Raw genomic sequence first — 23270 nt, forward strand, 5'->3', positions numbered from 1 at the left:
GACAAAGTTAATAAAAATTAAAACTTAATAAACAAAATTAATAATCAAAACTAATACAATTTTTAAAAATACTTATAAAAATTAATGAAGCTAAGTAATTATCCTAAGCTAATCCAATAAACTGTAAACAGTAAATCTACATAATTAACTACTTAACGTTAACCCAAAATTCTAATTAGCACTAAATTAACTTAGTTAATAGACGAGTAAACTAATCCAAGTTTATTTTAATTTGGGTATTTACTTAAAAAAAAAAAAAGAATATAGTAGACGCAGCTAGGTTGTGAGTTGTGACGGACGATCCAATGCTCATCAGTTATCATGATTTGAAGACTTGAGACAACATCATCCGAATATCCGAATCCGACAGTGTTGTCCAGAAAGAACAAAAAACCACAGGTGGTTAAAACGAAAAATGATATAACGTTGGGCAAGCAAGCAGATAAGGAGTCACAGTCAAAACTCTAATGTTTGTAGTAGTAAGTTACATGGGTTGGGCCCAGTGCTTATAAAAGGCCCAATTCGCATAAAAACAGAGACGAGTCAAGTCGTCGCTGATTTTCCTTTCATCGTCGTTGTCACATTTGTTACGCTCTATAACCTGAAAAGAAAAGTGCCACAACACACGCAGCTTCCCCAACCGTTGCACACAGCTTCTAACACTAAGGACTAATTACACACTCTCTTCCCTCTCTCGCAAATTCCACTTCATTTCTCTCTTCTCTCTCTCTCTCTAACTTTCTCTCTCTAGGGTTAGGGTTTCGTTCCAATTTAGTGTTGGCCAAGCTGGATAGGCACAGAGGAGACCGCTATGGAAACAATAACAACAACAACAACGATGATTCTCATGGCCACCGTCACTCTTCGAGGCCGCACTCTCGCTTCTCCGATTCTCCCATGACATACCACAACTCTCGTCGGAGCCCCGCGCACTTCCGCTCTGGAGGCCGCGGCTTCCACAGCTCGCCACGTCGCTCTCCCGCTGGGCCTGGAGGTTTCCACCCAATCGGCCCCGGCGAAGGGTTCGGGCCGATGGGTGGTGACGGTTACGGAGAATACGGGTTCAACACTTACCAGGCTCCTCCTCCGCAGCTGTCTGGTCACAAGCGAGGGTTTCGTGGAGTTTCGCCAGGTGAGTTTGAGTTTGAATTGGAGCTCTTCGTTTTCCGTTTGTTGGCAGAATGTATTTTTGCGTGGTTTGGTTTAATCGCAATTGATTGAGCTGGGTGGCGTTGGCATGAGGCTTCTTGAGCTTTGGAGTTGGGATACGTTTTTTAAGAGTTTAAATCTGTATTAAATATTGTTATTAAGAATTTAAAGTTGCTGTCCGTAGTGGCAATTGCGGTTGTGATTGTCAGTATACCCGGGAATTGTGTGCATAATTATATGGTTGTAAATTGCAGTGATCACAGCACAACCGCACCTGAATCATAATTGAAAACCTGCAATTCGGATATATATTTTATAATGCTGGTATTAGCTTACGTTTTTTACTTGCTTAAAGTCCTGTTATAATTCGGTTCCTACCAGAGCTCCAGAATATATAGGCGTCTACTTATTCTGTTATTTTATAGCCATGGGTAGTTGGAGAAGGCTTGATTGTAGTTTTATATGTCCTGCAATAATAGTTGTTTCAGTTTTTGCTCTATTAATATAATTTCACCCATGCTTTTTCTACCCTAATGTTTTCCATGAAAGCCCAGCATGACTTATGGCACTTGCTATCCTATAAATGAAATGATTGAAACATTTGTCCTTTTTAGATCGTTTTGATGGTGGAAACTTTGCCAAACTATTTGTTGGATCTGTGCCCCGAACAGCCACTGAAGAAGATGTAAGATATACTAACCGTGTTTATTGTTATTATATTGTTAAATTGTCAAGAGAGATTTAAACATAAATGCACTTACTACAAACATGATGCCTTACAAGACGTTATGAGGTCGTTTAATCTATATAGCCGATCTCGCCTTGTGGGGCAAGGCCTTGTTGTTATTGTCTAATGATTTAATGCTTTTCACAACATTGAAAGATATTAAACTAGTCTAGTATTTGATGACTAATTATTTCCTTGTCACGATCATGATGTTAGATTCGACCTTTGTTTGAGGAACATGGGAATGTGATTGAGGTCGCGCTGATCAAGGATAAAAAAACTGGGCAGCATCAAGGTATTTATAATTTTAATATGCTGAGACTGTTGTGATTTATATGCATCTTATTTCAGGTCCTTTGAGAGGCTGATGGGAGGAAAAATGAGCTCATCATCATCTCAGTTTGTTTTTGCAACAAGTTCAGGCTTGTTGGTTTTGGTTCCACCTTTTTTGTTCCTCGTCCTGTCATACCAGAAGGAGGCAAGACGTGTAAACCTGTAAGCTGCTCTTTGTATAGCAGATGGGATCTTGGAAGACCAAAAGATCCTGCTCTTGCAATTGTAGCTGCAGCAGTGGGGGCATTACCCAACAACTAATTGTAGTGGGAGTTTCGGATGCCATAGTTGTAGGGTTGTTTGTGTCAAGAATTTAGAAGGCAGTTTTTGTACAAAGGGAACAGAGAAAAACATTGGGGTTGTTACAATTGAATGGTGTGAATCACAATGTATTTCTAGTGGTTTCATGTTTTTCATGTTTTGGTGAACGTAATAGCTTATTGAATGGCTTGGCATGTCATATATCTGTTTTAATTCAATAAATTGCATGGGTCTGAAGTTGGGTTGACAAAACATGGATGGTACACTTCATTAGTTCCCTTATGAATGGCAGACCGGTTGGTGGTGACTGATGGATGTTCATTTGCAGCTTGTTATGTAAAGTGTAGGCGAGTGGATTCAGTTTTATTGTTGCGCTTATGTGATGGATTTACTTTAACGTTTCGTGATGGTGTGGATTTAGAATTATCATTATCTTTTGGAACATTGAATTTGCTTCGTTGTGATGCTAGGCATGCGATTACGTATAATTATGCCACCCCTTCCAAATTTATTTTGGAAGCCTGTGATTTCTTATGTGTCCTGGTTTGGGATAAAAATAGTGATGTCCACATACATGTATTTGTGGAGTTGGTATTTGAATAGATTGAATCTATTTCCAACTGGTATAAGTCATTTGTGCTTCTGCCTTCCCTTATTTGTGCTAAGGTTGGATTCACTATTGTGCTTCATTTATTAGAGTCGTTCAGTTTCTATACTAAGTAAATTACTAGGCATGAGTGTGTATTCAGCGCACATACTCATGTTTTGAACCAGTCGATTGTGAATATATTAGTACAAGGATTCCTGTTCTGTGGATCTATCTGGTGTAGTTGCTTTAGTTAATGTCTTCTCAAGCGAAGTTTCTCTCTCTGCCTTGGGAAAGTATAAATCTGCATAATGTGACATCAGCTTCTTATAAGAGATATGGAATAGAATTTTATTTGCTCAGCTAAATTAGATATTGCTTATGATATAGTCTACTGGTGATAATTGCCAGTTGCCAGATTATGTGTTAGTATTCATTGTTTAGGATTTTTGGTCTCTTGACCTATGGGAACTTGTCCACATGGTCCATTGAAAATCCTGTGTTAATTTTTTTTATAATTTCAATTGCTCGTTATGCTCTTAAATTTTATTTAATCTATTGTCCTTTCCCATATAGTTGTTACAATGTGCACAACAAGACGTTGATCTCATTTGTTCAGTAATTAATAACCATGGGCAGAACTTTTTTTTCCCAACTTTCTATCTATCAAAACATTTTGTAGTTACTGTTAGCCTTTGGTGGCAAATGAGTTCTTTGGTGGTTGTGGATTTATATTTGATATCTGTTGTGATGAAAAGGTGGGTTTGGATTATAATTTTAATATAACTGCCATAAAAGATTTTTGTTGTGCAGGTTGTTGTTTCATAAAATATGCTACCTCAGAAGAAGCTGATCAGGCAATTAGAGCATTACACAATCAGCATACCCTTCCTGGAGTGAGTTGTAGTGCTTTTGAATCCTAAATACTGAATATTGAGGGAAATTTATGGTTAATGGTTTTCTGACACTTGTATTGCCAATTAGGGTGTTGGTCCTATCCAAGTACGCTATGCTGACGGGGAGCGGGAACGGCTTGGTAGCTATCTCTCTTTCTTCAAATTGATATATTTGAAAATTTTTAAATCCATATGTACATTACTCTCTCCTCCTCAAAATATGTGTCTCTTTTACTTTTTAGGTTCATTGAAAATTAATATATCTAGGCAGGGATTGTCCAAATATATTAATTTTTGAATGAATCTAAAATGTGAGACAGTTATTTTGATGAGGGACTATACAGAAAGATTAGATAATTACTACCCATAGGTTATAAGTTGAACATGTAGTTTCCTGCTTCTTTTACAAATTAAAATGTCTCTATAGCTATCAAGAAACCCTGTTAGTTTTCATGTGAGGGGTTCTTATTATTGAAACATTTATTATGAAAGAACATAAAAGGTTGATCATTGATGTTACAATCATTAGCTTTTCTTTTTTCTTTTTTTTTTTTATATGGTAAAAGGTTGAAAAACATGTTTATTACATTTTTTTGTTAGTTCTTGTTATTTAACTTTCCATGCTTCAAGCCTTCTGTCTATTGCAGTATCAGCTTAATATTCCCCTCAAAAGTTATTTGAACCCTAGTGAACTTTAGTTTTCAGTTTGAGCAATATCTTAGTTGATGAGGGAAAAAGGTGAGAGAGAGAGAGAGAAAAGGGGGGGGGGTACCAATAGTACTTCAGTCTGTGACATACTCTGAATTCTGGATGGAGACTTTTATGGCTGGGTGATCTCTTGTTGTATTTATTAAAGCATTAGTACTCAGGGTCATCGGACTTTCTTTGCTGACTTCTTCTTATTGCTGCAAATCAATTTATGATAGGTGCAGTTGAGTACAAATTATTTGTGGGATCTCTGAACAAACAAGCTACAGTGAAGGAAGTTGAGGAAGTATGTGGCTTACTGATTAAGCTTCACACTATATGCTATTATAGAAATATTTTCAGTGAAAAAACGGTTTGGTATTCAGAAGGAAAATTTTAGCACCAGGGAATTGATGCCTGGATTATTCAATGATTTATTTCTATCCAAAAATATATAAAGAAATTGTCTAATGAATTGTTAAATTCACTTATAAATATTTAATTTCTGTTTACTATACTTCTTTAACTATGTGGTGGGTTTTTTTTTTTGGTGGGGGGGGGGGGGGGGGAGTATTTTCCTTTCTTTTAATTTTAGCATGGAAGTAATAGATGTACCTCTCTGCTTCAGGTTTTCTCAAAATATGGGCGGGTTGAAGATGTTTATCTCATGCGTGATGAGAAAAAGCAAAGCCGTGGTATGTCTTTTTATCTGTTCGGAGGTATAGCTAGGAACTGTAGGATGCCGGATTAACCTTTTACTTCATTCTTTGGGCTATCCTAATATTTATTCTGGTTTTGTCTTCTATGTCTCGGTATCTGTATTTCTGTTTGATGACAATATCCATTACATAATATTTTGCATCTTTTTTATTGAAGGATGTGGTTTTGTTAAATATTCGCATAGGGATATGGCATTGGCAGCTATAAATGCACTGAATGGGATTTATACAATGAGAGTAAGGAATATTTGAAGTTAGTAATGGTCCTCCTTATGGAAGTTTTCTGCTTTAATCTCTTGTACTTTGCTGCACAGGGTTGTGATCAACCTCTAATTGTGCGGTTTGCTGATCCCAAGAGACCTCGTCAAGGAGATTCTAGGTGAGCTGAAGTCTATTTTAACTCCAAAAATTTAACAAAATTGTTAAGTTGTGCAATTTTCATGTTTGACCCAGTGATTGCATTATGCTTACTGATATCATTTATCAATCCCAAACTAGAAGTAATATGTGCTATTTAGTATTTGGCAATCTGAAGTACAGCTTTGTTCAAATTTGAGGTTGCTATTAACTGATAAGTTGATGAAAGGTATTGTGGAGCTCATTTTTATGCACTCAACAAGTTTTTATTTTCTATTACAATCATGGGTGAAGGAAAGGAGTTTATTTTTTGTATTTGAATTTGAATCAGTTAATATTCTTGATAAACTGATACCCAAATGGCTGTCCTATATGTACTATTTTTGGTGTCCTACATATTATTCAAACTTTGAAATGCTTTATATATATCTCAAAGTTGTTACAGAAAATTTTCTTGCTCATTTCAGGGGTCCTGCACTTGGTGGCCCAGGATATGGTTCTAGATTTGATGCACCAGGCCCAAGGTATAATGTACATCCATGCCCTTTTACTTCTTTCTTGTATCTCCTCATTCTCCTGTGTCTATATATATATGTATTTGTGGTTTGGTGATGTAATGTTTCATTCTGTATAACCTCGTGCAGATTTCCATCAAATATTACTGATCCCATGGGTGATCGTATGCCTCCTCCTAATGCTTGGCGTCCAATGCATGCACCAAATATGGGCCCATCTCCGAATGCTGGTTTTCGTGCGGTGGGGCCTCCAATGCTTCCAAGGTCTGGTGACATGGCATTGCCTACAAATCCAGTAAGTATAAACTAAGAGATGAAGTTATGCTTGCCCAAATTCAACTTTTCCCTTCTGAAATGTGGTGCGCCTACTGTTTATGTTAGTATTGAATTTGTTCTGGATTCTGTGAAGTCTGGTCATGCCAAGAATGAACAATCCTATTTAATGTGTTGTCTATTAATTTGATGAGTAGAACTATAACTGCAAAATTTTGTATGTATCTATTGACATAAGTCATCCTGCTTTTAATACGAAGCATATTGTCGGCAGGGCTATGGGGAAAAGGGAGGGGATCATAGAATTTATTAATACTTTTTGAAAATGCTGTCTTTATTGCACTTTAAAAAAAAATACCGAAGTTGTGTTTGTATTTCGATTAAATGGGACAAATGGAAATGTTGACTGTTAATTGGTATAGGTATTTAGTTTATGATAAAAATGGTAGGAGTTGATGGAAACATGAAATCTGGTTGTACTAAACTAGAACTTCGTTGCTATATGTTATTGGCCAATCATCCTTCCTAGATCTATTATAGAAAATGATGTATTAGTTGCTGGTTGTGTGATCTTTTCTCTAAACCTTTTACTCTTCTTCCTCCATCATTTGTTTATTTTTTTTCAATGATCTGGTTGGTCACAACATCTATTGTTTATACTAAAATGAAATGTAGGGTGGTCCTATGACTGGCATGGGAGGTCCAATAGATGACCGTTTCCAAGTGCAAAATTTTCCACCATTTTCACAACAGGTATAATTAAAATAATTAGCAGTTTGACATGAATTAATAATTAGGGTTTACTGCTTGTTTGCGACCCTAAAATAAAAGAGAATAATACATTAATGTCACTGTCAGAATTTCAACCAGCCTATGCCACAAATTCCACCAGCCAGCCAGCAACAACAAATAGCACCATTGCACAAACCGACACAATCTTCTCAGGAGTTGCCTCCTTCCCACCAGTTGTACCCTCAAGGTCCGACACCCTACTTACAAACTCCACCACCTTCATCTGTACGGCATCCTGGCCAGCCACAACTTCCACTCACTGCTGGTTCTCTACCTTCACAGCAGATTCATAGCATGAGTGGGCAGTTCCCAACTTCACAACCCCAAGCTCAGCAGAGTTCTTTGGCTACTGCATTTCCTCAGGCACCTCTTGATACTAGCGGAAAATCTGGTACAACTTTGGCTACCTCAAATAAACAGCAAGTTCCCACTGGGCAGCAGCAGACAGTTCAACCTCTTCAGCAATCCCCCTCTCAGTTAGCTCAGATGCTGTCACAGCAAACTCAGACTTTACAAGCAAGCTTTCATTCCTCCCAGCAGGCCTTCTCCCAGCTCCAACAACAACTACAGATGATACAGCCATCTAGTCAGGCTAATACATTGCAGCAAAATTCAGAAGCTACTAAAAATCAGGTATTTTTGGTTAAAATCTGCTTGGCTTAGCCTTCTCTTTAGATTCTAGTTTTTCAATTTCTCACTTTGGATTAGGTTTCATATTTTGGGGATTAGTGTTTCTGCTTGTTTTTTATTAAGTAGAATGTGGATGTGTGGAAATTGTTTTGATTCAGTTTTACTTCAAAGCTTTTGATAGTTGCAGTTCTTCCATCGATGGTATTATTAGAGTTGACATATGGTTATAGTGCATACTAGTGTTCGTGGGATGTATCATTTATAATTCTTTGAGGAAGCTTCGCAGTAACATTCATCTGCTAATGCTTTCTACCTGTAGTCTCAATGGGCTGGAACCATACCGCAGACCATGGTCAGCACTGCTGCAGAAATGCCTTCCTCTGCATCTGCTTCTGCTTCTGCTGCTGTACCAGTGGTAAGCCCAAACACAGCTATTGTGAAATGTAATTGGACAGAGCATTTATCTCCAGAGGGTTTCAAGTATTACTACAATAGTGTCACTGGTGAAAGTAGGGTAAGAATTTGTTTTTTATTTGTCATTATCTTCCCTGACTTATAATTCACTTGAGTAGTTGAGTAACTATTGTTAACTGTAATGAACCTATAGTGGGAGAAACCAGAGGAGTTGACATTATATGAACAGCAAAAGCAACAGCAAATGATGTCTATGCAGCAGTCTCAGTCTCAGTCACAGTCACAGCCTTCAGTAGTATCTGCTCAGCAACTTCCTCAAGTCCAACAGGTTCAGCCTCAAGGTAATCAAGGCCGGGTTCTCCACCATCAACAAATGCAGCAGCCCCCGGTGGTAAGCATATCTATGATATTCTTGCATTGTAAAAAGATTTTATGTTGCTGACTTTGCATTTTGCAATTCTAGTTCCAGGCATACGGAGTTACAGGTCACCAAGGTATTCAGGTAAAATAATTCTTGCCAACACCTGGTTAAATCGCTAGAGAGATGATTCTCGATGTTCTTCATAATCAGTTCATGGAGCCTCTGGCACTTTGTTAGTATTTTGGTAGCTCCTTTTTGTTGTATTAATTGGAACTACTGCTTCTATTCAGGATTATAAACAGATACAGGCATCTGGAATTTCTGCTGTTGATGCTGGACGCTACTCTCAGGTATTCCGAGGTTTACACTTAACATCTTTCATTTGTGTTATTATGTCCTTTAGTCTAATGTTATTTCATGAATCAATTCCAGGGCATCCAAACTTCTCAAGAGTGGATGTGGAAAAATAAGCCTGCAGGTTCCAATCCTTGCACCCACTTCTCTACCCTGCTCCAAATGCGCATCCACATGTGTGCACATGCATAGGCACACACAAACCACATGAATTTCAATTAAAAAATAGGATGTGCTAATGTTGCCATCACCTTGCTATTTTACCTTGATGTCGGTGGGGAATTTTTTATGGGATATTTTCGTTAGAAGGGTAGTTAGTCCGCAGTTTTTCAATTTGTAGTATCTTTTCGATTTCCATTGTTTCTCCGAGTTTGGGTTGGGATTTGAAAGGAGGTAACTTGTGAATTTTGTTGGTTAAGAATGCTGAAGATATTTGTTCGAGCATTCTTGTTACTCTTTTCACTTCCAGTGCTGACATATCTTTCTATTCTATTTGCACCCGCAGGAGTTTGAACTTGGATTTTTTGAGCTTTGAGGCAGCAGCTCGAGATGTTTCAGCCTTTCAATGGCTGTAAAAACAGAATCTCTAATCGCTCAAAGGTAGGGCACTGTCACCTTCATTCTGCTTCAAAATGGCATGTAACCGTTTATTGTCATTCATGAGTTATTTTGGCCCTTGTTGGGGTTTATTTATCTAATATAATATTAGCAGCTCAGGCCCAACACCAAGGGCCGTGGGGTCATACGTACACCAATATCCAAAACGCCCTACCAGAGCGTCTTACGTCTTGTGTAACATAAGCTTCGATTTAATTATAAATTTTAACACAAAAATAATTGCAGGGACATCGTAGATGAAATTTCTTAGGTTTCGGTACTGTCGTTTCATATAGTAGCGTAGCATGACACCTGCTTCGTATGAGTTAGATAATACTCGGGTTAGTTGAGTATATGATAAAATTATTTTAAAAAAAAATGTGTGAAACAATATTAAAAATCATTAGTCAAGTTACATATAAAATTGGTTCTTAAATTTATCTTTTTCTCCACTTCCATGCAAAGTTGATGCTGGATAGGTGAATGAGATAGCGCTTCATTTTGTTTGTGGTGGGGATAGTTTTATGTTGCGCCGTTATTTTAGTAGTTCTTCTACATAGTACGATTCCGTGTCAACTGATAAAGGTTGTTTGCGGTGTCGTTACGATATCCGTTCGTTTTTTCCCCGTCGGTAAATCTCAACACATGAGATGTGTCCCTTTACGGAAGTCTAAAGTGCGAGTGAAGTTTTCTATTTTTCGGATTTTAGCAAGAAGCTTCTTGATGTTTTGTTAGAGAATCTTATTGGTCCAAGTAGTATTTTAGACTTGATTTAAATGTTGAAAGACTACGTCTATAAATATTCGTATACTCCTCACCGCAAAGGGAAACTAGAGCTTTAAGACGCTGCTCTATGGGTTTGATAAATCTTATAATGGTGATAAGTAGCAAGTTCCAAGTATATAAGACTAAGCAATAAGCTATGTCGATGTGGGAACTATAATTTGATTCCATATTATAAAAAGGACTAATTAGGTAAGTTAATAGTTCGGCAGTCCCTTCGAATCTGGCCATCAATTTGAGTACTCGAACCCAAACTTCCCATCTTCACCATTGAATATCTGAAGTCGTCAAAAAAAGCAGATGGGTCCTCGACATAGGTTTCCACAATTTGTCGTGTATGATCATTCCCATTGACGAGGGCTTGGTCTGACGGCAGTAGCCCCTCCCCAGAAAGTAGATTAACGTAGTACTGGCTGTCAAATGTAGCTGGTGTAGCGAGGTCAAGGTGTGCAACTTTGTTGGTGTTATCTTCTCCTGAGCACAGCTGTTGCAACGACTGAATGAATTGCATATTAACATCTGATGAGTCACTGCTACTCTGTAGGCGACTGCTAAATGTCGAGCATCGCGCTTTTCCAATTGTATGAGCACCTGAAATAATCACACAGAATTTACATTGTTTTTGTTTGTCACCAAATGCAAGAATTCAAGAGATGATTGATTAACCTGATAAGGCCACCATGTCTTGAAGATTAAGTCCGACATTCTGGAACTTAGTCAAGAGGACATCAACCGTTGAGTTTGGAGCTGGGATGTTATTATTTGCTGCTTCCTTGCTTGCACTTATGCTATCTTTTCTTCCCATTTTCACTTCCCAAGCTGGACCTCCTGACTGTGTAGCTTAACAAATTCATTAGTGGAATGAAAACGAAAACGAAAATGTAAATAATGGATAACCAAAGCACGAACCAGAACGACAGAATCTCGAGCAACAGTTGCCAATATATCAGCACAAGAGACAGTTTCAGGACACACTAATTCTAGCTCTGATTTGATTGCGTCGATCACTTCAAAGCCTCTTAACGAATTCAGGTTTGGAGCTGCACTCTTCTCACCCACAAAATCATCTCTGTCATCTAACAGAACCGAAGCATCACATCCCTGGAAACAATTATTATTGTTATTATAAACATTTGAAGGAAGTAATTAATTTGTGCAATGAAAGAAAGAAACTAAAGAATGTCTTGCATTGACAAAGCAATCATGGAAATGCAGCCTAAGTAATGAGGCTGCCATTCTGGAGTCTTGAGATATAGCTTGTTCCACCCATGAGAAGATTATTGCTTCTGCTTCCGGGCAACTATATTGATATGTGTCACTCCCTAATGGACACCCACTATCACCATCACCATCACCATTTGCACTTGTTGAACTCGCCTTCATCAACATTAAGCACAACAATATTAAATGCATGCCCATTATTGTATATCTCACTGTTAGGGTAGCACTAATGGATTTGCATGCTTAACACTGTATGCTCTTCTATATATATATTGAGGAGTAAAGGTGATGAAATAGATGGAAGACACAGTCAATAATAAAGAGTGGTTAGTAATGTATCTGTATCACGATAATTACCTAATGCCATGTGCATACCCTACCATTCGTTTTGTATTCAAAATTCATTTTCATCTTTCACACACTATAAGCGTATCCCATATCATGTTTCAAAATAAGTTACTATCTTTTAAGATAATTACACGTATTATGTTAAATAATTTAGTCAAATTATCTAATAGGTTTTAGTTATTTTCTTTACATAAAAACATCTTCGTCAAACTTTCAAAATAAAGGGGAAAATGTTATATGAGCAAAGGTTTTTGAATAAAAATAAGGACAATGCTAGGTAATCAATGATTTTCTTGAATAATATGAACAACCACCAATCAAATAAAAACATATTATATCTCTAAATTATCCACCTAAATCTTAATATTAGAATAATCATCTACACACCTAGTAAAATAAACATTCGATACATTTATTGTTCACATTGTTTAATATTTTCATTGTTTACCAATACTTTTCTTAAAAATAATGATGTTTTACTGGAAAACCAAATTAGTTACAATTACACATGCTGCCAACAGATCATGACGTTGATCCATCATGCTTGAGTAAGAATTTCACATGGATATCTTTTTAAGGATCATGCGAATTAATACTGGTCAGAAGCGGATTCATGGGCGACTTTAAAATGAGTAAAGAAAGATACGAGATAATGTGAAATTCTAAGGCCCAAAATGACATAAATCTTGGTCCAGTGGTACCAGCCCAACTCTAGTTGAATCCACTCAACATTGAGTTTTACCAACTCAACCCCCATCCATTTTATGCCAGTGTTTGATTTTCTAAACTCTATCCAATTTCCATGATAATTTACGGGTATTTCAGTCCGTAGAATAACAATATTAATTCCCTCTATGTAACAATTTGACAGTCAACCACTTTTGATACGCTTTAAAGAATTTGTAATTTATAACCACAACACAACGACTTTGGCTTTCTAATTAGAAAAACTAAAATCTTGGAGTGCCCAATGGCTGGTTGCCAGTTGCCACCGCCATATTCTAAAGATTGAGAGTTATCCATATACCTTTAACTTTGGCTAATCACTTATCTATGAACGGTGTGTGATATTTCAAAATAATTATGCTATATCTACATTAAAAATTAATTATTAAATTAATTATTTATATAAAATATATATTAAAATATAAAATATAAAAATAAATTAAATAATATATATATTTATATATAAATATATAATAATTAATTTGATAATTAATTTTTTTATGTACATATGTAACATTTTTTATTTTCCCAATCATAATCATAATTATATAAAGTGAATGTGATTAAGCTTGGAAAGTTGAAGTGTTTTCCATCTAGAAGTTTGCATCTTGGGCGCCACATTTTACACACATAATGTGCCTTTGTCCGGCATATTCCTAAACTTGCAGAGCAAGGAATAAAGAAATGTAATTTTTTTGTTTTGTTTTCCCCCTATTTTGAAACTTATCTTATAACTAGCAAGATTTCTATGGTTATTGAGTTTGTGGAATTAATAACAATAATATGAGATGAATACATAAAAGTTCGATAATGATATATTTATTATATATATTTATTGATCTGAAAAATATGATAATAATAATGTAACTAATAATACTAAATCATATATTAATTAAACATGCTTAATTAATATCAATACATGAAAAGGGGAAGGAAGATTAATTGTTGAAGTAAAGCTGCGCATTTTTCATACTATAAGTTGATAGTTGTGCTGCAATAAATTAAAAAGTAGCAAGTGAATTTGTAAATTAATAATGTGTGCAATATATAGATATAATGTTAAGATTAAAGGTTGGTCAAATTTTAAAAACAAAATTTTGAGACATAAATAAGTGAGAAATAATTAAAGAAAGAATTTAGAAAAATTGAGAATATGATTCTTACGAATTGTGTGTGTCAAAATATGTCAAAATCAAATATTTTTGAAAACTTTATAATAAATGACATTGTTGGTTTGAGTGTAATTGTTTGAATCGTTATAAGAAATAATAATCTTCAATTCATATTTGTTAGTAACTCTTGAGACTGCAACATAAAGTTGGTCATGTGCGAATAATGACTGTTTAAGAAGTAGTCTAACATAATCCAATGGTTGTCCTTGACTTTTATTTATAGTCATGGCATATGAGAGCATCAAAGAAAATTGCCTTCGGTGAAACTTAAATGACAGTTTTGTATCTAAAGGAGTTAATGTCATCCTAGATATGAAAATTTTTTCACCAATGTTAGATCCTGATAAAATTTATGCTTCAACAATTTTATTACCAAGCCCTGTGATAACTAATCTAGTACCATTACAAAGCCCTGCTGAATGATCAATATTTCTAATAAGCATCATAGGACACCTATGCTTAAAGCAAGGCTCATGATTTGAAAGTCCGAGAGATTTAATAGTTGCCAAAAATTCTAGAGTGTGTAGTGATGCCAAACTGTCTGCAGCTCCTTCTTTAAAGAAAGGTGAATTCGAGCTGAGATACTTTTTTTTCATTTTCATTTAAAGATAACATATAATTATTCACCTGTTCAACAACGTTGATTGTTGGAGCCAGAATAGCACAGCCATGCAAATGCTTGAACTGTGTGGGATCCTATAGGTAGTCATTATATATAGCTTCAACGATTGCATGAATTGGGTCATCAAATTTGTAATTAAGAGTTCAGGTGGTATAGAAACTACACTATATCCATCTTCTGAATGAGCGAGTTTTTCATCTCCCAAATCAAGGATCCATTGTGCAAATTCTTTTCGTTCTCTAATGCTTTCATCTTCTATTGAAAACCTTAATCTCATATTTTGAGATAAAGTTAATAACTTGCATTCATGCCATAGATAAAAGAAATTAATCGATGCATTAACCATATCTTGTCTAGATCCCTTTGTTATCACCGGAAGAATTTGCCTAAAATCACTACCAAAGACGACTGTTTTTCCCCCAAATGGCAACAATAAACTTAAATGGTTTGTGTGTGTAAGTCTCTCATAGTTCGATCTAGTGCTTCAAAGCAGAATTAACTTATCATTGGTGTTTCGTCCCAAATAATCAGTTTCGTTGCCAAAATTAACTCAGCTGGTGGGCTTCCTTGTTTTATGTTACAGGTCGAATATTCATCAGGAGTAAAGGGGATTGCAAACCTGGAATAAGTTGTTCTTCCTCCAAGCAACAAGAGCGATGCTATTCCACTTGAAGCTACTATTAAGACAATTTAACCCTTTGATCTAAGAGCAGTTGAGACAGTATTTCAAACAAAAATCTTTTCTGTACCTCTATACCCATATAAGAATAAAACTTTACCACAATCTGAATTGACAGCTCGAAGGATTCGGTCATAAACATATTTTTGTTCTGTTGTCATTTGTGATAAATATTGCTTATGTTGCTCAGCCAACATGACTCGATCATAGCAAGGTTCATCTAATATTAATTTATTTTGTGAAGAGCCACGTCTCATACTGTGAATGTTATCCATGTTGAAAATGGCATTGTTGCATATTCTCGAAGTGTTTTGCTGTTACTATTAAGTATTTGTTCAATCTCTATTAGAGTAAGGTCTAATAATTCATCATCTGATAAAACCAAATCTGGAATTATAATTGAAAATCCTCATTAGAATAATAAAAACACCTCAAAACATTTATTTGTACCTTGCCACATTTATATTTGTTAAAAAATTTCAACAACCTTGATATGAATATGGAGATAATAAATGGTATCTTGCGGACGTTTGATGAAGAAACTTGCAGCAAAATAAATCTAGATGTTAATGAATAAGTTCAAACATGGTAAGTTGAGCATAGTTATATGATGGGTTAAGTACTTTTTTCGTCCCTAACGTCTGACCTCAAAATCAAAATCGTTTTCAACCTTTTTTTCTTATTAAAATCATCCCAACGTTACAAAACGTTATAAAATCATCCTTTTGTATCTCAATTTTATTTTTTGACTAAATTACCCTTAGCTATTAATAAAAAAATAAAAAATATATTAAAAAATAAAAACATAACCCAACCCCACCCTACCCCACCCCACCCCCACCGCACCCCATCCCCATCCCCTTAACAAAAAAAAAAAAAAATGAAACCCCATCCCGCTGTGATCATCACCCCCATCCCCTTAACAAAAAAAAAATTAAACATCATCCCACCATGATCATCACTTTCGATTAACCCTCCCTTCCTCATTAACATTCTCATTAACACCCCATAAAGTCATCAGCAGAATTCTTTTTTCCTCCTCCTCCATCACCACCACCACCACCATAAAGCAGAGCCTTTATCCCAATATCTTCAAACCCTAGAATGGTTAAAAGCTCCTAAACGGAAGGGCAAGCAGTGAATCCTTCAAGAGAACCTCTCTCGTGTACGGTTGGAAGAGAATAGTGCAGTACAGAAGACAGAGAACAGAGAATTTCGTGGAACAGAGCAGGAAAATCGTAGCAAGAGTCACAGAGAAAAGTGCGTACACTGCTCTATCTCCCTTTCCACGCCATACTCCCTCACTTCCTTCAGAAGCCACAATGTGGAGGGAGTGTACGAGTGGTGAATGACCTGCAGCAAGGACCAGTTCCCCCAACCCATTTAAGTTCATCGAATGCTTCAAACCCCCAATCGTTCCTCCTGCTTCAACGTAAACCCCTTCCGAAACGACACACATAACGTGGAGGGAGTGTACGAGTGGGTGAAAATTCTTACCTTTGGCGCATGTTCAAGTGGTGGTGTTGGCTGTTTTAGGGGGTTTTGGGTTCATCTTCGTTCCTCCTTGTTTCGTTCTTCCTTTTTCTTTTGAACAACATAAAATCATTTTTTTAATTCTTTTTAATTTCTGTGGTTGTTGATTTTGGATTTGAAGTGCGATTGATGATTGTTGAATTTTTGTCAAATTTAAAATTTTTAGTGATTTATTTTGTGGTTGTTGTTTCTGTTGAATTTGCTGAATTTGTTGTTGTTGCTACTGAAGAAGAGAAGAAGAATTTTTGTTGCTGAATTTGGTTGTTGCTGTTGCTGAAGGAGAGAAGAAGAGTTGGGATTTTTTGGGTGGGAGAAGGGGAGGAAAGGGGCGTTCGAAAAGAGCAGAAGGAAGGGATGGGGAGGGCAGAGACATCGGGGGGTGGGGGTGGGGGTGGGGGGAGGGGTTTTTTGTTTTTGTTTTTTATTATTCTTATTAATTGTTAAGGGTAATTTGGCCAAAAAATTAAAATTGAGATAGAAAAGGATGATTTTATAACGTTTTGTAACGTTGAGAATGATTTTAATAAGGAAAAAAGATCGGGGACGATTTTGATTTTGACCCAAGACCTTACAGACGAAAAAAAATACTTAACCCTTATATGATTATGTAGTATCCCATCTAATAGTAAAGTCCAACACTTCTGCAAAACTACTTCAGGTCGAGTCATTGAGTTTGACCACAAAAGAGTTGCGAACAATGTTCTCAAATAATATCCAGAACCCCAGTGACTTGCTTCTTCAATAGCATCAACGTATTCTTGATTATCATCAAGTAAGCCACGCACATAGCATGCATCTCTGAATGTCGGGTAAACAACACCATTGAAAGACCTAAGTTCTTCATAACTTCTTGGCCCTTTAAAAATATTGAGTAACATTCTTAAATAGTATAATTCACCTACTGATGGAGGGACAAAGAATAATCTACCAATATAAGTGTTTCTTTTCCTAGGTTCTCATATTCTAAGACTGTGTTTCCAAACAAATTCAGTTGAAGAATTATTATAAGTTAATTGTCTACTTGCCTCGTATTCTGTGTTTGCTTGAAACCAAGTTATGAACATGGATTCTTTAATTGTTTCTTTCTTAATAATTTTTTGCAAATTGTCTTGATCTTCAAAAATGACTAGTTGTTCATCTGGCAAGTAAAAGCTTAACCGTTCAACTGAGGGTCTTTTATAGTGAAGATCAAATGCAAATATTCTACAAGCAGATTAACAGGGAGAGATATACCGACAATCATAATACATTTTCACTTCATCTATAATTGAATTAGAGTTGGAAAGCATTGAACTTGAATAAAAAGAAGTTGTGACTCGATCACTTCCCTTGTTAACATACTTAAAAAGATACTTTATCGATCTTGACTGATTGCACCATTCAACATTGATATAAGTACCATAATTCATCAATAAGAACTTATTATGTGGCACAACATACCGATTATCCAAATGAATACATGAAACCTCAATGGTATGACCAGCATCTCAACGTCTATAAACTGGATATCCATTTTGATCGATGGTGGTAAACTCTAAGAATTTCTTAGAAAAATGTCAGATGCAAACACCATTCTCTATGCAAGATGAATTTTTGTTTGCAACTCTGCATGGTCTATGCATTATTAAAGCCTTAACTGCCTGATAGTACTTTGGATCCATATTCAGATATGGAATTTCTGCTGAGATAATGTTGTCTATGTCCTCAGGACCAGGGAATTTGCTCTTGCACAAGAAATAGTAGTATATGTGAATGCGTTAATCCACGCTTTTGAAACTCAATTGTATATATGACTGCAATAATAGATATGCATTAATTATGATTGTATTATAATGGATTGAAATAATAAACATTTTCCTACGAAAATGTAGCTTTAGAGTATTACCTGTCCTAGATGTACCAAAAATTCTATTCTTTTGGATATCTCTGATGAGTAAGTCTAACTTTGCCTTGAATAATCTGCAAATCATGTCTGGTCTATCTTTAGGTTTTAACTTATTTTTCTTACAATAATGCTTCAATTCTTCCCATTAGGGTTGCAGGTTACTGTTATAAATAAATCTAGATAACCAATTGACCTACAAATTGCCATTGTATCTTGGTAGTTCTGAATCATATATCGTGGCCCCCCTGTGAATGTTGCAGGTAAAACAATGCGCTTGCCAAGTGATGACGCCTCAGTTTCATCATTCATAATTGTATCTTTCATACCTTTATTGATTTCAGCTATGATTTGTCTTTAGTTTGAGTATACAAATTTAAGTCTAGAAGCTTCAACCATTGAGAGTGCATGAACTAAAAATTGTTCAAAAGTCGTTGAGAATATAACAAAACACCTTTACAACTTGGTCTATGCTAGATTCTAAATGCAAAAAAATCTCTCATACTAATATAGGAGGTTTTCTCTCTAGAATTTGTTGCCAATTTGTTTAACGGGATGTTTTCTCTCCAACCGTCTTCACCATAAGAAAATAGCAAAGGATATTGTAATCCTAAACATGATGGGTTGAGTTCTGAAATTTGTTGAAGTCGCCTAGATTTTATTTCCAGAATAATATCTCTTACTTTTGTATTTGAATCAAAATCTCCAACAACTAAACCTGCAACCTCGTCAACAGACGGTAGATTATATCGCCTTCCATCTTTGCCTCTTTTTGCAATAAGCCGTAAACTAACATTCGTTTGCGAATTAGTCCTGATTACATCTCGCACCATGCGAAAACTTTTTGTAAGGACGTTGTGTTAATCCAGCATTTTGATAAATATCAGATATGATATCTAAATTCTATTGGTTGGTTTTGTCGCCAGAACTGTCAATAGACGTTTTTGTTGTGTATAAATTATGTTCACTGTCAAAAAAAGCTTAATAAAGAGAAGCAAAATTGAATGAATAGAAAATTAATACCCAAGATTTGAATTGCGATTTTTTATCTCATTTTGTGTGCAGTAGATGTAAAGTTGTTCAAATTTTGCTGAACTTCCCTCTTCTAGTAATAAGCTTCCCATTAAATGATAATTATGACCATGTAATATAAATGTAGGAGGCCCCCTAGTGTAGTTAATACATATATCTATTTTGCCACCAAATGAAGTAAAAGCAAACAAACTATTGTATGTGCGCGTGTTTTTTTAGAAGTGAGTAGCATTTGCACTATGACTAAAAATTAGATCATTTTAAGTATTTAAGGTGCTTACTGTAGTCTAGGTAATTTGACTTGGCCTTGATGACAACTTAGAGTGAAAGTTGGAATCCTTACATTATAGTATTTGTTAATTCGTTCTTGAAACCAAAATCGAGCTCCACAATGTTGGAATTTGAAATTTGGATCTCCAAGGTCTAAATAACCTGTGAAATGAAAAATATAGTCATTATGAAATTGTATAGGGCCATTGTGAGAAAAGCAGGAATAATTCTTTCGACTATTAATAGTGTAGCATTGATTCAAAGTCGTTATGAATATGATTATGCACATCTCGTTCTCTTGTAATATAATATTATAAAATTTTGTTAGATATTTCAACCCAGAAGGTAGCAAGTTAACTGTTTGTATATGTGAACCCAAAGAAAGTTAAACAACACAATGCTACCTTAATACTCTTCTTAGTCTGATCCATGTTGTCACTAAATATTGTAGTGCTCTAAATTGGGTCTTGATAAATGACTCACTCATTCCATGACCTATTAAAGAAGAATAAGGTGTTATTGTTTGTAAACTAACTTGTAATAGAGATATAATTGTTTTGAAATATGTATCAATCTTTATTTTTGTTATTGGTTTCTCGATGAATTAATTGTAATCAGCATATTCAAATGATATGTAGTAGATTATAACTTCATTTGCCTCTTATCACTGAACGTTCCTTTACCCAGGCATTACTACCGCATCAGTTACTGTCTTTTCTGAACTCAACTCTGGTTTACAATCATGCTTGAAAACTGCAATTTCCTATCACGGTTATCCTTTGATGCGAGGGATTAATTTTCTATTTGGAGAAAAAAAAGGTGTAGTAGTGCAACAAGAATAATCAACGGAAGGTTTTATCACGCACAGCATAAATTTAAACTCAATGAAAAATAGGTTCGTATATATATATATATATATATATATATATATATATATATATATATATATATATATATATAACACAAACTAAACAAAAGTAATACAAATGTCAAATCTCAATAGCAAAGCACCTCTGAATAGAGCATCCATCCGTGATGAAGCTGTAAGAAAAGAATTAACTAAAACCTTCATCACACGTGGTGGCATGCAACTGTCCATCTTTATTCTTTTTAACTTGAACTCTAAGGCAAAAAAATATCAGCAAAATTCTCATTAAGTTCTGGCGGTTTCATTGACTTATGACATATCCAAAGGAAAAACAAGTCGTCAATTGCAGTCTTAACCATAACGGGCTTATTCACGGAGGCACAAGAAAAAGAGAGCCTTCCAATATCTTCCAAACCCAGGTTCTTTCCACTCTACTAAGTTCATTCCCCCACTAAGCTCGGCAATAGGTTTTCAACGTACCGGTACAAAACTTCACCAATCCACACTATCTGAAACCCATAACTAATTGGTGGCATATTTTTATTTCACACCTCTTTCATTTGATTATAAACCCAGGACGTAAGGGATCCATCATCAGAACCGGGGATGTTCTTGATCTCTTCCCAACTACCAACCACTGGGTCAAGAATCTCGCCAAAGATGCCCGAGTTCTGCGATGGTTCTCCCACCACGTAGACCTTTCCGTGGAGGGCAGTCGCTCTGCCTTTATCACGAGGGATGCGCATGTTGGGACCCTGTTGCTAGCGGTTGAAACGAAAATAAAAAACCCATACATCAGCGAAAAGGGCATCGCCGAAGTAACTGCCGATTACATAGATGTCATGATTTAGGAGGGCGCACATGGTGGACGGTTGGAACATGGGTGAAGGAATAAGTGGAAGCCGGAGGACAGGGTCGGGGTCTTCAGGGTTGACCATGAACCATTGGACGTGGTTGGAATTAGGGTAGTTGACGGAGAAGTATGACATGGTTTGCTTACCATAGAGGGTGGTGTGGGTGTCATAGAAGAGCGGAAAAGAGAGGAGGGAGCGAATGGTTTTGGAAACTTGGGACAGATTTGAGTGCTAGGACCATGGCACGCGTGCTAAGTAATCCAATGCGACATCGTTGGGAATAGAAGGGATTAGCCTTTCTTGCTTTTCTTGTTCTTGTTCTTCTTATGCTTTTGATGTTTTCCGGGCACCGGTGGCTTCGGCCAACAATGACATTGTTGTTGCTTTCTACTTTAAAATTTGCTTAGTGCTTCGAACAACAATTTAATCTTATATAAACTCTTTCTTCACTCTATACGCACAGACCAATTTTTTTGGTGAGGAACAAAGAAACAAACAAACAAATAAAAAAAAAAGATAAAAAAATGAAGCTAATCTACATCCATCTGCAGAAGTTACAGCAAGTTCATAAGAGGTTACAGCTAAGTACAATGCTGAGTGTCAGCTACACGCACAAGCCAATTTAATCATTCATCCTTCATATCTAAAATTGTTATAATTTAAAATATAAAATTTAAAATTTACAAAGATAAAGAAAATAATTTAAAAATAAGTTAATATTAATCGGATAAGATTTGTTTTCAAATTAAATGCGTTCATTATTATCTAGCCACTAAATATCTTGTTTTAAATGCAGCCTAGCCAACTAATCTCTATGTTGAAATATAATTAATATCTCATTATCTCTTTAATATAATATTTTTTCACCCAAATATTTAACAAAAGATAAAGATAAATGTAAAAATAAAAAAATTAACATAAAAAACTGAATATTAAAAAACTAATTTATTGTCAATATCAGCCAATTTTTTAAAAATTATTTTATTTATCTTAAATTTTACACTCTAAATCATAAATTATTAATTATAAATCTTAAATTTTAAATTTTTTTAAAAATAAAAATTTTTATTATTAGAAAATGACTAATATATTTACTGTATAGTAAATATATTTAAAATTTTAAATATTTTAACTTTTTATACAAATCTTTGTAAATTTTAAATTTTACATTCTAAATTATAACAAGTTTAGATATGAAAGATGAATGATTAAATTGACCTGTGTGTGTAGTTGACACTCAGCATTGCACTTGGCTGCAGTTTTTACAAGTGGATGTAGATTAGCTTCGTTTTTCTTTATCTTTTTTTTTATTTGTTTGTTTGTTTGTTTCTTTGTTCTTCACTAGAAAAATTGGTCTGTGCATATAGAGTGAAGAAAGAGTTTATACAAGATTAAATTGGTGTTCGGGGCACTAAGCGAATTTCAAAGTAGAAACAACAACAATGTCATTGTTAGCTGAAGCCGCCGGTGCCCAGAAAAAATCAAAAGCATCGGAAGAACAAGAACAAGAGAAGCAAGAAGGGCTAATCCCCTCTCTTTCCAACGATGTCGCATTGGGTTGCTTAGCACGCGTGCCACAATTCTACCACTCTAATCTGTCCCAAGTTTCCAAAACTATTCGCTCCCTCC

The 23270-nt window shown here is 35.5% G+C and overlaps 2 protein-coding genes across 3 annotated transcripts; one reads left to right on the forward strand and one right to left on the reverse strand.

Moving 5' to 3' along the window:
• Positions 1–292: 292 nt before the first annotated feature.
• Positions 293–9888, forward strand: LOC112703109 (flowering time control protein FCA). 2 transcript variants are annotated; one of them, XM_025754433.3, is made up of 19 exons: positions 293–1132; positions 1764–1834; positions 2093–2171; positions 3870–3952; positions 4041–4092; positions 4879–4946; positions 5268–5334; positions 5516–5595; positions 5673–5737; positions 6183–6239; positions 6360–6525; positions 7179–7256; positions 7362–7928; positions 8245–8439; positions 8533–8730; positions 8803–8841; positions 8991–9050; positions 9133–9178; positions 9560–9888. In XM_025754433.3, exons 1-19 carry the CDS (start codon positions 898–900, stop codon positions 9565–9567), a joined length of 2214 nt encoding a protein of 737 aa, XP_025610218.1. In that variant the 5' UTR covers positions 293–897; the 3' UTR covers positions 9568–9888. The 2 variants fall into 2 exon arrangements, with proteins under 2 accessions (XP_025610218.1, XP_025610217.1); XM_025754432.3 differs by having other exon boundaries at positions 541–1132; positions 3855–3952.
• A 600-nt stretch (positions 9889–10488) lies between these two features.
• On the reverse strand, positions 10489–11996 carry LOC112703123 (peroxidase 40). Its single transcript, XM_025754446.3, has 4 exons — positions 11623–11996; positions 11344–11535; positions 11101–11266; positions 10489–11025 (listed from the first exon to the last, which is right to left on the reverse strand). The coding sequence occupies exons 1-4, from the start codon at positions 11851–11853 to the stop codon at positions 10619–10621; spliced, it is 996 nt and encodes a 331-aa protein (XP_025610231.1). The 5' UTR covers positions 11854–11996; the 3' UTR covers positions 10489–10618.
• Between the last annotated feature and the right edge of the window lie 11274 nt (positions 11997–23270).

The sequence above is a fragment of the Arachis hypogaea genome, chromosome 1, assembly GCF_003086295.3.
Source record: "Arachis hypogaea cultivar Tifrunner chromosome 1, arahy.Tifrunner.gnm2.J5K5, whole genome shotgun sequence".
Lineage (NCBI taxonomy): Eukaryota > Viridiplantae > Streptophyta > Magnoliopsida > Fabales > Fabaceae > Arachis > Arachis hypogaea.